This window comes from Ctenopharyngodon idella, chromosome 20, assembly GCF_019924925.1.
Source record: "Ctenopharyngodon idella isolate HZGC_01 chromosome 20, HZGC01, whole genome shotgun sequence".
NCBI classification, from domain to species: Eukaryota; Metazoa; Chordata; class Actinopteri; order Cypriniformes; family Xenocyprididae; genus Ctenopharyngodon; species Ctenopharyngodon idella.
This window is the reverse complement of record NC_067239.1, coordinates 4,737,956-4,751,712: the sequence shown is the minus strand read 5'-3', so window position 1 is coordinate 4,751,712 and position 13,757 is coordinate 4,737,956. Positions and strand designations below refer to the sequence as shown.

General features: G+C 35.4%; 1 protein-coding gene across 1 annotated transcript; it reads left to right on the top strand.

The window, feature by feature from the left end:
- Positions 1 to 1,035: 1,035 nt before the first annotated feature.
- On the top strand, positions 1,036 to 13,732 carry LOC127502668 (histone H2A deubiquitinase MYSM1-like). The gene is made up of 20 exons (XM_051875798.1): positions 1,036 to 1,150; positions 2,646 to 2,718; positions 3,441 to 3,511; positions 3,628 to 3,693; positions 4,145 to 4,217; positions 4,326 to 4,424; positions 5,467 to 5,917; positions 6,013 to 6,217; positions 7,762 to 7,892; positions 7,979 to 8,082; positions 8,392 to 8,469; positions 8,794 to 8,879; positions 9,039 to 9,093; positions 10,784 to 10,834; positions 10,960 to 11,034; positions 11,225 to 11,413; positions 11,500 to 11,632; positions 11,903 to 12,008; positions 12,688 to 12,745; positions 13,141 to 13,732. The coding sequence occupies exons 1-20, from the start codon at positions 1,092 to 1,094 to the stop codon at positions 13,447 to 13,449; spliced, it is 2,472 nt and encodes an 823-aa protein (XP_051731758.1). The 5' UTR covers positions 1,036 to 1,091; the 3' UTR covers positions 13,450 to 13,732.
- Positions 13,733 to 13,757: the final 25 nt, after the last annotated feature.

Here is a 13,757-nt window from a genome sequence, read left to right as displayed (position 1 = left end):
AGGACGTTGGCCCAAAATTCACCAAATTAGGCATACTGCCTAAGACTATGCTGGCAAAAAGAACAAATTTGCAGTGATCATTAATGTATGGCACATTACATTGTTATTTTCAGGTATTATTATTGGCTATTTTTAGGGGTCCAAGCACCAACTGAAGACAGAAAACAACCGTGACAGGAGCTGTTTGTCGACTTCGTCTTACTCCATGACCTGAAACATAAACATAAATCTGCATTATTTGTCTAAGCACATTACATTTGCAAATTTAACTTGGCAATAAAAACAATGAAATGCAGACTCAAAATATGACGCAAACCTGCAATAATTAAGTAGCTATGTTAATGCAAATATAGGCCTACATGTATTTATTTACCAGTGTATTTGCTGCTGACCTTCGATTATCCAATTCAACCATACTAATTAGCAAAATTACTTTACATGAACATCACATTGTTTTTTTGTTTTGTTTTTTTTGTTGTTTGTTTTGGTGATGTGCAGTCCAGCACAGCTGAAAGGTCTGTTTGAGCTGCGCCCTCTACTGTACAGTTGTGAATCTGCATTTCCTTCAGTCTGAGGCTTATTTATTTCACTTTTGGTGTGAAATGGCATTCATTTGGCAAAAAAAAAGGCAGATTTTTTTTTTTTTTTTTTTTGAGAATACCCATATTGTACTGTAAGGGTCGTGCAGAATAAATTCCCGCGTCTCGCCAGAAGATGGCGCCCGCAGCTGAATCATCCATCTATTTTCCAAACCGCTGGTCCAATGTTGGTACTTTTTTAATTGATTGTTAAATTGTTTAATTAAGGTTTATACATGTTAGTTTCCATGATAGAGTTCAAGATAAATCTTTTCATTACTACTGGAGCTGCTAGTTTGCTAAGTTTCAAACAGCAACCACAAATTTACCACTCGTTTTCACTCACTCCTTCAAGTGGAGTAATGTGTAGTGAATGAGGGTATAGGGGGCGATTTCGGTTTCGAACACAGCTTAGAATTCAGTAAAACACGCAGCAGTAACTTCATAATGCCAGCGAGTGGCGCTGTGACAAACATTCTCCTCTCGCTTTCCTCTCTCACATCCGCCACAAATATGGCAGACGAGTTGGATGTTGTTGACATCGAGGGAGATGAATGTGATGAAAGTGTCGGGTAGGAGTTTTTATTCACTCATATTCCACTGTCCGGGCAATATTATGGAGTTGTGCTTTGACATATTTGAGTTTATGGATGAGCAGAAGTGAGACTGACGATTGAAAAGCGATAGACATGATGAATATGAGCTGCTCTAGTTATGTGAACAGTTACTCTATTTTAACATGAGCAAGGAAACGAGTTTAATTTAACTGTGGAGCTTCAGTTGCCTGCTAGCAAGAGAGCACATACTGCTGGCTCAGTATGTACTAGCATGATCTATTCAGCGGTAACTGGAATGGCACATCAGTGTATTTTACACCTCTTACAGGAATCAGTACACTGTTTTACAGGTTTCAATACTTGTAAAAAAAAACCACATATCGCGTGTAACATTACAGTCATACACTTATATAGGGAGTCTTTGCATTTGAATAAACGTTAAACTTCACAGTTTTAAAAATATCACCACAACACGTATACGTTATACATGTTAACATAAAACTAGTGTGATAAAATGATCTCTGAGAAAAGTTATCATTTTTAACTTCTGTCATGACGATGCAAATCCGGTAATTTTCGTATGACGCGCAAGAATACCAAGTTCATCCTAGCTTAACCTCAAATATAACATATTTTTGTATAGACATATTTTGTGTTTGCAAACAGTGATGACATTTTTGTGGGCGGAGCCTACTTGAAAATGACAGTTCTGCAGTAGAAGCCACGGAATAAAAGAATGAAAAAAAAGTTAATTTTGAGTTTATGTCTCACAATTCAGATTTTTTTTTTTCTTCTCGCAAGTCCTAATTTATAAATCACAATTCTTAGAAGGAAAAAACTGTAATTGTGAGATACACTCATTATATCCCGCAATTCTGAATTTTTTCCCCTCAGAATTGTGATATAAACTCACAATTGCGATTTATAAAGTCCGAACTGAGAGATAAAAGCAAGAGGAAAAAGTCACAATTGTGAAATAAAAATGTTATAGGCTGTTTAAAAGTTATCTATCTAAAATGTTGTTCATGCTTTAACTGCTATGTATGTATGTCCCCTATGAGCTGAATATGTGAATATTATGTAGACTTACTGTTTACATCAAATTCATGCTTTAATATAGACTAATTATTGCAGGTTTCATGAGTCTAGTCTGTGACTTGCAACATGAACGTCTGCGTTTAGCTACAAAGGGCGTCTTCTATAAAAATGAAGACTATATTTTTTGCATTCTGATTCTCACATCCAAAGGCACAACAAAACATTTTTCTCTTATTCTGTGGATTTTGCTCATTTTCCTCCACTTTTTACCGCTATTTTTCTGCCACCCTTATGCACACGCAGCTGCAAGTGACGTAACTGTGACGTAAATTGATCTATAGAAGAATAAATAAAATACAAACTTTTAAACCCTCTGTAATGTCGTACTCCATAGACGTCTATTGTAAAAAATAAATAAATAAATAAAATTACTGTAAACTGCATCTTTATTATTTGTATGCTCTCTTTACAGTGACCTGAGCAGTGCTGAGATTCTCCAGGATCAGTACTTGCAGTCTGCATGGAAGACAAACAGCAGTATACTGGTAAAATAACACCCCAAAATGAAAACTCTCATCATATTTTATCACTTTTTATGGACATGTTTACACCTGGTGTTGAGAAGCGTTTTCGTCAATCCGATCACAAGTGGATGATTCTAAAAACAGGTGTAAAAATCTTGTGGAAGCTTGTCCACTTTCGAACACTTCCAGAGGTAGTCGAAAACGCATTTGACCAGATTGCTTTCGTAGTGTAGATGCTCATGTGGTCGAATGTGTTCAAACAGCCACTAAAGACGCCTACTGATCTAATGCGTAACCATTATGGAAAGCGCGCTAGCCAGACGGGATTTAAACTTTGACGGCTGAAGACTCAAGTTTGGTTTGAAGATGAAAACGTACCAAGCACAATGTTCTCTCACCATTCCTGATTTCTAACACACACTCACAGCGTTAATTGTGGTCTTGTGGCTATCAGAGCAGAAATGAAAGCTGCTGCTCTCTGTATGTTCTTCCGTTGTCTTCTTTCGTGTTCACATGTAAATTGCACAAGCTTATTTCATCCATTAGATCGAAAGAACTGAAAAAGCCCATATATTTACTCGCCCATAAAGGTGACAAAAGAGACAATTAAAACGCCAGATGTATAAGGGAATGTGTCTCCCTCATCTACTTCTGATCTGATTGACCAAAACGCATCTTAAGGTGTAAACAGGAAGAGAGTCTGAAAATGGATATGATGTGTTGTTGTTTTTGTGTGTGTTCAGCCGTGGACGCTGGACAGCTCCATCAGCGATGAGAACAGACAGGCCATCGAGAGCATGCTGCTGGAGGAACAGTATCCTTCACTCTTCTCAACATCACACTGATTCATTCTAATGTTGTTCTTGTCATATTTCATAATGGTCATAATCATTCTTTAAAAGCATGTAGTTGTTTTCTTAATAAAGAAAGGTATTATTTTGCCAGTAAGAAAGCACCAAGGGTAGCATGGACCAATGAGAAGACTAAAGTCAAAAAGTGAGCTACCCTTTTTCATCTGTTTATGTTTATGAATATGTAAACACCTACACTACCATTCAAAAGTTTGTGGTCAGTAAGACTTTTATGCATCAAGGATCCATTAAATTAATCAAAAGTGACAGTTAAGACTTTTAAATTGTTACAAATATTTCTATTTCAAATAAATATCAAATCAACATATTAGAATGATTTCTGAAGGATCATGTGACACTGAAGACTGGAGTAATGATGCTGAAAATTCAGCTTTGACATCACAGGAATAAATCAATTACATTTTTTAGATTTTATAATAGAAAATATGATATTTTAAATTATAATAATATTTTATTGAAAATTAGTGTTTTACTGGAAGTGTCTTTCAAAAACATCAAAAAATATATAAAAAAAAATGTTTTATTCATTTAAATGTTTCTATATCAATATGTATTCATTCAAAATGTCTTTGTAGGTCATTGGTGAAAAGTTCTGGAGCACAAACTCGTTGGGCTGAAGAGGAGAAAGATCTCTTTGAGAAAGGACTGGTATGTTTTCTGAACATATATACTGTAATAATATACAGAAGACACAGAGGAAACAATGCTCTCTCATAAAAGGAATAAATTGTATCTTGTTTTTTTTATGGTTTCTAGGCTCAGTTTGGCCAGAGATGGACCAAGATCGCCAAACTAATTGGCACTAGAACGGTTCTACAGGTGAAGAGCTATGCTAGGCAGTACTTCAAAAATAAGGTATGACTTTAGCCTAATTCCACATTACCATATGAAAAGCCGTATGTCTTTGGTTCAGATGTGTTTAGGTCTTTAATTTAATTCATAAATATATATAGGATTAGTTATATTTATAAATTATTATTTTTGTAAAATTAATATAAATGTCTTTACTGTCTGTTTTGCTAAAATGAATGCATCCTTGCTGAATAAATCATTAATTTTATTGCTGAAAAAACCATTTATTTCTTCCAAAAAAACCTTACGGAAACACTTTATAATAAGTATACAGAGTACTTGCAAATAATTTACAAACTTTAGTTAATTCATAATTAATATATTGTAGTCTCTACATTGTTAATGTAGTAATATGCTATTGAAATAGTGAGTTCTTCATTCATTGTCACTGTAAAATTATTATTGTTTAATCATCTCATATGTAAAGAGATATATATTTTTTTATGCTTTAACAACTTATTATCTGTACCTGCAACTGTAACTGTGTGTGTGTGTGTAAATATATATATATATATATATATATATATATATATATATATATGTATGTATTTATTTAACACTGAATATGAATGCAATTAGTGTCTAATATGCTTGGTTATTAGACACATGCTTGGTTAAAGCACTTAATTAATGATATTTTTCCATTTTCTGACCTAATCTAAAAAGTGAGAACTATTTACTCCTAATAACCAATTAACAATTCCTTTAGTACGAGCTAATTAAACAATAATAATTGTGTTAATTACAGTGACAATTAATGAAGAACTCACTATTTGTAGTGCTTTATTACTGTATACTTATTATAAAGTGTTTCCAATCTTACTGACCCCAAACCTTTGAAGGGTGTTATAGCAGACCATTTCCTGTTCAACAAGCCAGATCAAAAATATCAATCTAAATATTAATTCAAAAATATAAAACATGTTCATACTTCAAAGGTATTCTTTATATTTCTTTGAACAATTTAATTTAATCAAATTAGCCTAAAGATTTTCTTTTATCAGTGTTATTAGTAGTAATTTTATTCTTTGTGTTTCACCTTTAGCCTAAAACAGACACACCTGCCGAAGTGCCCTCTTCTAATGTGACTTCAGACACCACGTTGGTCCCCTCGGTCCAGCCTCATGTCTCAGCCCTGACCAATGCTGTACGCATCGAGCGACTTTCTGATGATGAGGATGTTGACATCACAGATGACTTCAGTGATGATGGGTTTCAGTCTGAAAAGCAGCCAGAGCTCTCAGGCTCCCCAGATTGCACCCACCAAGGAGAACTCAGTCCAATGACACCCCCGTCAGACGTACTTTTAAACCCTCTGTCTGAATCGGGAACAAACGCTGCAGATGGACCCATTGATCCAGATACAAATGGAAACGCTGGCATTCCTCATAATGCGACTGATCCAGATCCGGAGGAGGAAAGTGGGACCCTCATCTCTAAATCAGGCAGCCCAGGCAAACACAGCCTGTCTGGGGAGGAGAGCACTGAAAGAGCAGGTACCTTGGCATCACTAGCTTTCAATTAATTTCTGTGACCATAGCAATCTATTAGCATTTAGCCGAATTATGGGTAATGTATTCTTTTACTCCAGATAAGACTGAATCAGGACCTGAGGAGGACGTGGAGGAAGACCAGGAAGAGGAGGAGGAGCTCAGAGCTCCTGAACAGGAGGTCATATTGGACTTAAACACAATCACAGAAGAGGAGAAGCAAGCCATCCCAGAATTCTTTGAGGGGCGTCCATCAAAAACCCCAGAGAGATATCTAAAAATCCGGAATTACATCCTGGACCAGTGGTGAGACTTTGTTCTTTATGCTTCTGAGGAACATTTTCTTGTGTACAAGTTCTTGTGTACATCTACTGTTCAGCTAAGCTTATGCCAAGTTCACACTACAGGATTTTAAGCCGATTTAAGCCCAGTTTGCAAGTTAATGAGCTCGCCGACAGGTCGGGCTGTGATCGGGGGCAAATCAGCGCTCGGCAATGTTTATGTGTGAACTACCTGTTGCGTTGCCTCTTTGCAGCAATAACAATCCATTAAAATATAATTTGCCAAAGTTTATTCATATCAGATAGACATTGTGTAAATAACTATAAACCTCACTCCATTCTTCTCCCAGTTCACCGCCCACATGTATTTTGGGACAAATGGATGAACTGTCCGACTGACAGGAGTCTCTGAACTGAGGTGCAAACAAACATGGTGGCGCCCATCTCATTATATAGATTAAGATCAAGATCATTATATAGGTTTTTAAATGACAAAACACTCACTTGTACATATTTGAGAATCAAAATATCAGTTAGTTGATGACATGATGAGCAAAGCGATACATCTGTCATACAGTGTGGCTGCGGTGTGTCATGTGACAAGCATTAACTCTGAGAGGTCCGCCAGAATATTTTAAACTTATGTGTAAAAGGGTTGATTTAATTTTAATTAAATAAAAAAAGTCATCTTATTTCTTCCCAACGTCCATTTTCAAATAAAGTCATTGGGTGACAGGTGTTGTCAGCTTGTGTAGTGTGTGACCCCCTTTTTGCAAATCATTTACGTAGTGTCACAGCAGGCCAGTACCGCACTGAGTTCTCTTTTGCAGCGTCTTGAGTAAATGATGACAGAATTTTCATTTTTGGGTGAACTATCACATTAAGGAAGGACCTCTGGCAGTTTTAGGGGGGCTGAGACGGCCTTGAACCACCCCCGCAACTCGCAATTATGGTAAGGGGCGTGACATTTCCAGAACATGCTCAAAGCGGTTGACCAATCTCAACACACTGGTCCAGCCAGCCAATCAGAGCACATTGTGCTTTTCGGGAAGAGAGGCTTCATAGAGACAGGAACTAAGAGTAGGAAGAGAGGTGCTGTAAAAATATCAAATAAGTGAAAAATAATGTGATTTTTGAACATTCAAGCATGAACCTACTCTAGTAGACCTCAAAAACAAAATCAAGACTTTGAAATAGGGCATAAGAGGTCCTCTGTAGTATATTTTTGTAATTTATTTATAAAATTTAATGCTTCTTGTGATCAAAGCTGAATTTTCAGCATCATTGCTCCAGTCTTCAGTGTCACATGATCCTTCAGAAATCATTCTAATATGATTTGCTGCTCAAGAAACATTTCTGATTATTATCAAAGGAAACCCTTATCATTTTTTCAGGATTCAAAAGATTTTTATTTTTTTTGGCAACAATTTATAGTATTTACTGTCACTTTTAAGCAATTTAATGTATTATTGCAGTATTTAAAAAAAAAAAAAAAAAAAAAAGCGGTAGTGTAGACGTATTAAAAACTTGATCTTTTCTTGAAAATGAACTTCTCTGATGTCTGTTCAGGGAGAGGAGTAAACCCAAGTACCTGAACAAGACATCAGTCCGTCCAGGCTTGAAGAATTGTGGAGATGTCAACTGCATCGGTCGAATACACACCTATCTGGAGCTCATTGGAGCTATTAACTTCAACTGCGGTAATGCTCATTGCTCAGTTTCTATTTCCTGTTTTCCTGTGTACATTTTCCCTCCCTAAACTCTTTCTTTCTCCATTCCTTTGTAGATCAGGCGATCTATAACCGCCCGCGGCTGGTTGATCGCTCTCGGCTAAAGGAAAGCAAAGACAGCATGGAGGCGTATCATCTTGCCCAGAGACTGCAGTCTATGGTGAGAGAGAGAGTTACAGCTCAATGTTACTGTTCTCATCATCATTATCTGTGGATGATTATCCATTAGCAGAACTGTTTTCCTTCATCTTTCTTATTTAATGATTGTTCTAATGCAGGGATTCTCATCTCTGGCCTTTGAGATCCACTTTCCTGCAGAGTTTAGCTCCTGAAGACCTTGATTAGCTTGTTCAGATGTGTTTGATTAGGGTTGGAGCTAAAATCTGCAGGAAAGTGGCACTCGAGGACCAGAGTTGAGAACCCCTGCTCTAATGTAATTTGTTTTGTTTTTTGTTTTTTTTTCCTCCAGCGCACGAGGAAGCGTCGCATTCGGGACATGTGGGGGAAATGGTGTGATCCTAAAGATCTGGAAGGTCAGACGTATGAGGTAAAGGAAATCAAAATCTGCAGTTCTTCTTAGAATTTAAATGTACTCTATAGAGATTCTGTTTATGGCCTGAAATGATCAGGATCTATTTTTAAGATTGAGATAAAAATGATGTTGTGAAATGATTCTTGTTTAACATGGCTTATAAAACATCATTGTGTATTTATTTTTAAAATACAATTAGATTTAATACATTTAATACACTTTAGCAACTTTTTGATGTTATATTTTGTCATGGTGATTTTTGGAAAGAAAATTATTTTTGTTTGTCCATCCTCATTATTGAGCCCTGATTTTGTTGGGGTTTTTTTTTTTGTCATCCAGCATCTGAGTGCAGAGGAACTGGCCATCAGAAGAGAGGAGATGAAAAAGAAAGGACCAAAACCATCTAAACTACCCAAACAGAGAGGGTAAACACTCGCTCCCTTACAAAACTGAACCGAATGTCATTAATAGCTAATAGATTGTTTAATGATCTTGTTTATGGGCTTTTGTTATCAACTCCATGAATAATCAGATAAAGAGTAAAAATTAAATCTGGATTAATTCCTTGTCTTTGTCCTCTGCAGCTCTTTTGATCCATTCCAGCTCATTCCATGCAAAGCTTTTGGAGAGGAAAAACAGGTAATTACATTTGATTACATGTCTCTGTTCCGTCTTTTAATGCATAAAAACCAGGGTTATTATAGTCAACTACTGTAAAACTGAAACCATTAAAAAAAAAATTGTTACTCGAAATAAAGTAAATGTTAACTGAAATAAAATACAACATTAAAAAATTAACTTAAAATGAAGAAAAACTGTATAGACATCTAAAAAAAAATGACAAAAACAACATTACTAAAACATAAACTAAAATTAAATAAAACAGAAATAACAGAAAATTTAAAAAGAAACAATTTAAACTATCAATAAAAATAATATGATCTCAATGAGCATGTTTACATGCACAAAATATGCTGATAACTAACAAAAATCAGTTTATTGAAATAACCAGAGGTACCTGTTTACATGCAAATCAATAACCTGGCAATGCAAGTAAACCGAGTTTACAAGACTGTAAACACACTTAATGATACCAAAATAACACTGATAAAAACTAGAGGTATCAATTTACCTTTTTAACTCAGTACAATAAATTATATATATAAAAAAAATTGATAAAAAAAAAATAACACAAATAATCATGCCTATCCTGAAGTCTGGAATACACTACACGACTTTTCAAATCTAAACAGATTTCATCATACACTGACTTTGTAAATGGAAAAACGGGATCATACACTAAACAACTGCTGATCATCTTTCAAGTCATTATGAACAGAACAAACTCATGCAGAAACGTGCTTTATTGCGAGGAAACACATGACAAATGAAAATGTGTTTTACAATTGGCTCAAAAAATATATATTTGATATCCTCCGACTGGATGGAATATTAGTCTGAAGCTAAAAAATTGGAGTCTGTGCCTGTCCTACACTATGGCCCGGTTTCACAGACAGGGCTTAGATTAAGCCAGGATTAGTTTAATTAGGATATTTAAGTAGCTTTATAAACATGCCTTAGAAAAAACTGGTGTGCATCTTGAGACAAAACAATGGCTTTGACATTTTTTAAGATATGTCAGTGCAAGTTACTTTTAGTAAAAAAAACAGCTCAAACATGCATTTTAGTCTTGGACAAGCTTAAGCCTTGTCTGTGAAACCGGGGTATGTGATTTTCTGCCAAATCTGTCACCTCCAACTGCCCAAAATTTGTAGACTGACGCAGGCTTTCGGCAGCCAGCATCGACTCCTCCAGACTGAAAATTGGGGTAAAAATCTGGTGGTGTACTAGTTTATTCCAGTCTTTAAGTAAATTCCATAATTAGGAAGTTTCATTGAAGCAATTCACACTTGAAGTACCACCTAAATGCCTGTGTTTGCCAGTTCTAATTCAATTCAATTCTATTTTTTTTTTAAATTTCTGTGTTCATCAGGGTTATTATAGTTAACTAAAACTAAAATCATAAAAATAACTAAATTAAATAAAATTAAAAATGAGTTTAACTTGATATACTAAAAAACTAAAACAAAAAGTTGAATTAAATTGAAAACTGTATAGACATTTTAAAAAACAAACAAATAAAAAATAAATAGTCTAAATCTTGAATTAATTTTGAAATCGAAAAATAAAATATAAAAACTAATTCAAAAGATTAATAAAAACTATGATAAGATCTCAGTGATACTAAAATTACACTGCATTTTGTTGCATAGAAATGAAGGAACTTGAATTCCGTCACACTTATTTTGTCTGTGTCTTGCTGACTCAGGAACCATACAGAGTGATAGTTTGTGCCGAGGCTCTTGTTGTCATGGACATAGTAAGTATGACGTGGTGTTGATTTCCAGATTTAATAAACCTCAGCCTTTCTTTTTTTTTTTTTTGCTCTCTCATTCATTCCTCAGTGTTTTATTATGTTGTACTAATAATCTGATTCTTTCCCAGCATGCTCATGTGTCTATGGGAGAGGTGATTGGCCTTTTAGGAGGAACATATGAAGTGGAAGAGAAGGTGTTAAAGGTCAGTGAATTCATGGAAAACTCATTAAACTGAATCAGCTCTATATGTTATATTTACATTTATTCATTTAGTAGATGCTTTTATCCAGAGCGACTTACAACAAGTGATTCATCTTAAGATTAAGTACGCTGCAGTAAATGCATGATGATTTGTTTGTGATTTGGTGTGTAATGTGGTGATGTTTGTGTAGATCTGTGCAGCAGAACCATGTAACAGCCTGAGCACAGGTCTGCAGTGTGAGATGGACCCCGTCTCTCAGACTCAAGCATCTGAGCTGCTCGGGGTCAAAGGTCACAGTGTGGTGGGTTGGTACCACTCTCATCCAGCCTTCGACCCCAATCCATCTCTCAGAGACATTGACACTCAGGCCAAATATCAGGTAACAGATCTTTGTATTGCATTGTAGTTTGACTAGGTGGTGTCTTTGTTTACATGTCACATTCTCTCTGTCTGTTTTTATTTCAGAGTTATTTCTCTCGAGGAGGTGCTCCATTTATCGGGATGATTGTCAGCCCGTATAACCCCAGTAACCCCTCGCCCCTGTCTCAGACCACCTGTCTGCTGGTAGAGGAGGAGACCGGACCCTCTGGATCTCAGAGTATGTCTTTCATGAGACTATCAGCGCTTTGACTTACAAATCATTTACAGCAGCTTTAACATTTATTACACTACTGTAGGTTATTATCTGTGTTCTGTTAATGTTTCATGGTCTTTGTGGTAAGCACTAGAGTCATGGCTGTTAAAGAATAAATGAACCATGGTGTAAATAATAAAATAAGCCCAGCAACAGCTCCAGCTGAATTTGAATCAGTCTGTGGTATGTGAGTCAGCATTTCATGTGTGGATAATTGTGTTGTTTGTATTTTAGGGTTTCCATACCAGTTTAACATCCAGTACTCATCTGAGCTTCCTGATTGGTCAGAAGTGATGAGAAGAGCAGAATGGGTTGTGTTCAAGTACAGACTGTGTCATGGGTGAGCTGCTGTGTGTTTTATGTGGGAAACCCTGTCTTTGGCTGGAAGAAGGAAGCAAGAATACATGAAAATATGAAGTTATAAAGCTAAAATAAAATGCTGCACATTATTCACATTTCATAAACTGGCCTCAGAAAGGTTTAATATTCAGATTATTTAAATGTAGTGTGTTTCTAACATTGTATATTAGTATTATTAGTGTTTGACATATTATTTCCAGCATTAGTAAATTATAATATATATAAAAGTTTGGGGTCTGTAAGATTTTTTTAAAGAAATGAATGCTTTAATTCAGCAAGGATGCATTATATTGATCAAAAATAAATTCATTTATAATGTTACTATAGTTTTTTTTTTCCAGAAAAACATTAAGCAGCACAGCTATTGTCAACATTGGTAATAATTAGAAATGTTTCTTGAGCAGCAAATCAGCATATTAGAATGATTTCTGAAGGATCATGTGACACTGAAGACTGGAATAATGATGCTGAAAATTCAGCTTTGCATTACAGGAATAAATTTAAAATATAATAAAATAGAAAACATTTTACATTTTTAACTTTAAGGGTTGATAAGCATAAGAGACTTCTTTCAAAAACATAAAAAATAGTAATTTTATAGTAATTCAAACTTTTGACAGGTACTGTATATATTCTTACATATTTCATTCTTCTTTCAGGAGTGTACCAATGGACAGGCTTTTCCGCAGAGATTCTTCTCTAACTTGCCTGGAAAAGGTAAAGTCTCATATCTAGGACTCGCTCCCACACACCTCACAGTGCATATTGCGCATGAAAATTGCAAGAGATTTTTGGACAAACTGGCTAGTCTGATTTCTTGACTACTGGCAACAAGCTCATATTTACAAGTTCCCACGCTGCTGTCAGAAGCACTTAGATGAAGGCATGAACTACATGCAAATCTTTCAAAGAAATTCAGAGTTTTGTTTGAGGTACTTGGTAGCAAGCAAACAAGATTTCTGCACAAATTGAATATTGATATTATTGGTTCACAGTGAGTATTTAAATAAATTTATTTGACATGTTAGTTTAATGAGTTTAATGAATAATTAAAAAAAAAAATTAAATTATAATTAAAAATGTTTTTGTTTTGCCTGCCTGTCCGTCCACAGATGCTCACATCAATCCAGAAGATTTTGGAGCAGGTCTCAGAGGTTGACACAGAGACTTTCCTGGTAGAGATAGAAACCTTGTTTCGTACACATTTTCTCCCTGAGACTGGCTCTTCCTCCTCTCATCTTCATGAATCAGTAACACAGCCTCAGTTACTGTCATTCATCTCCTCTGAGCCAGTCAACAGCAGCCGTGCTACAGATGAGACGTGTGTTACTGAGTCTGACAGCCAAGATGAATTGTACACTACAGGACCTGTCAACCATGTTACAAGCTGTAATGAAGAAGTGCAGAAACTGTGTAAATAATAATAAACCTAACAGTATGAATGGAAGAACTTGTCATAAAGAAACCTGCTACTCCAGAGGACAAATGTGTCATTCATTTACATTGTATGTTACATTGTATTCTTGTAGATTTTTGTACTACAAAGTATTAACTAGTTTTCATAATAGTTGAGTTTAATCACATTGCTGTGTTTAAAAATTTTAATTAAAGTATGATGACATTTTGTAATTCACTTTGATCACAAAAACTTTGTGCAAGAAAGTGTTTGCTGCACTTAAATAAAATTGTATTATGGAAAAGAGATTAATTGGATATTTATGGAGTAACA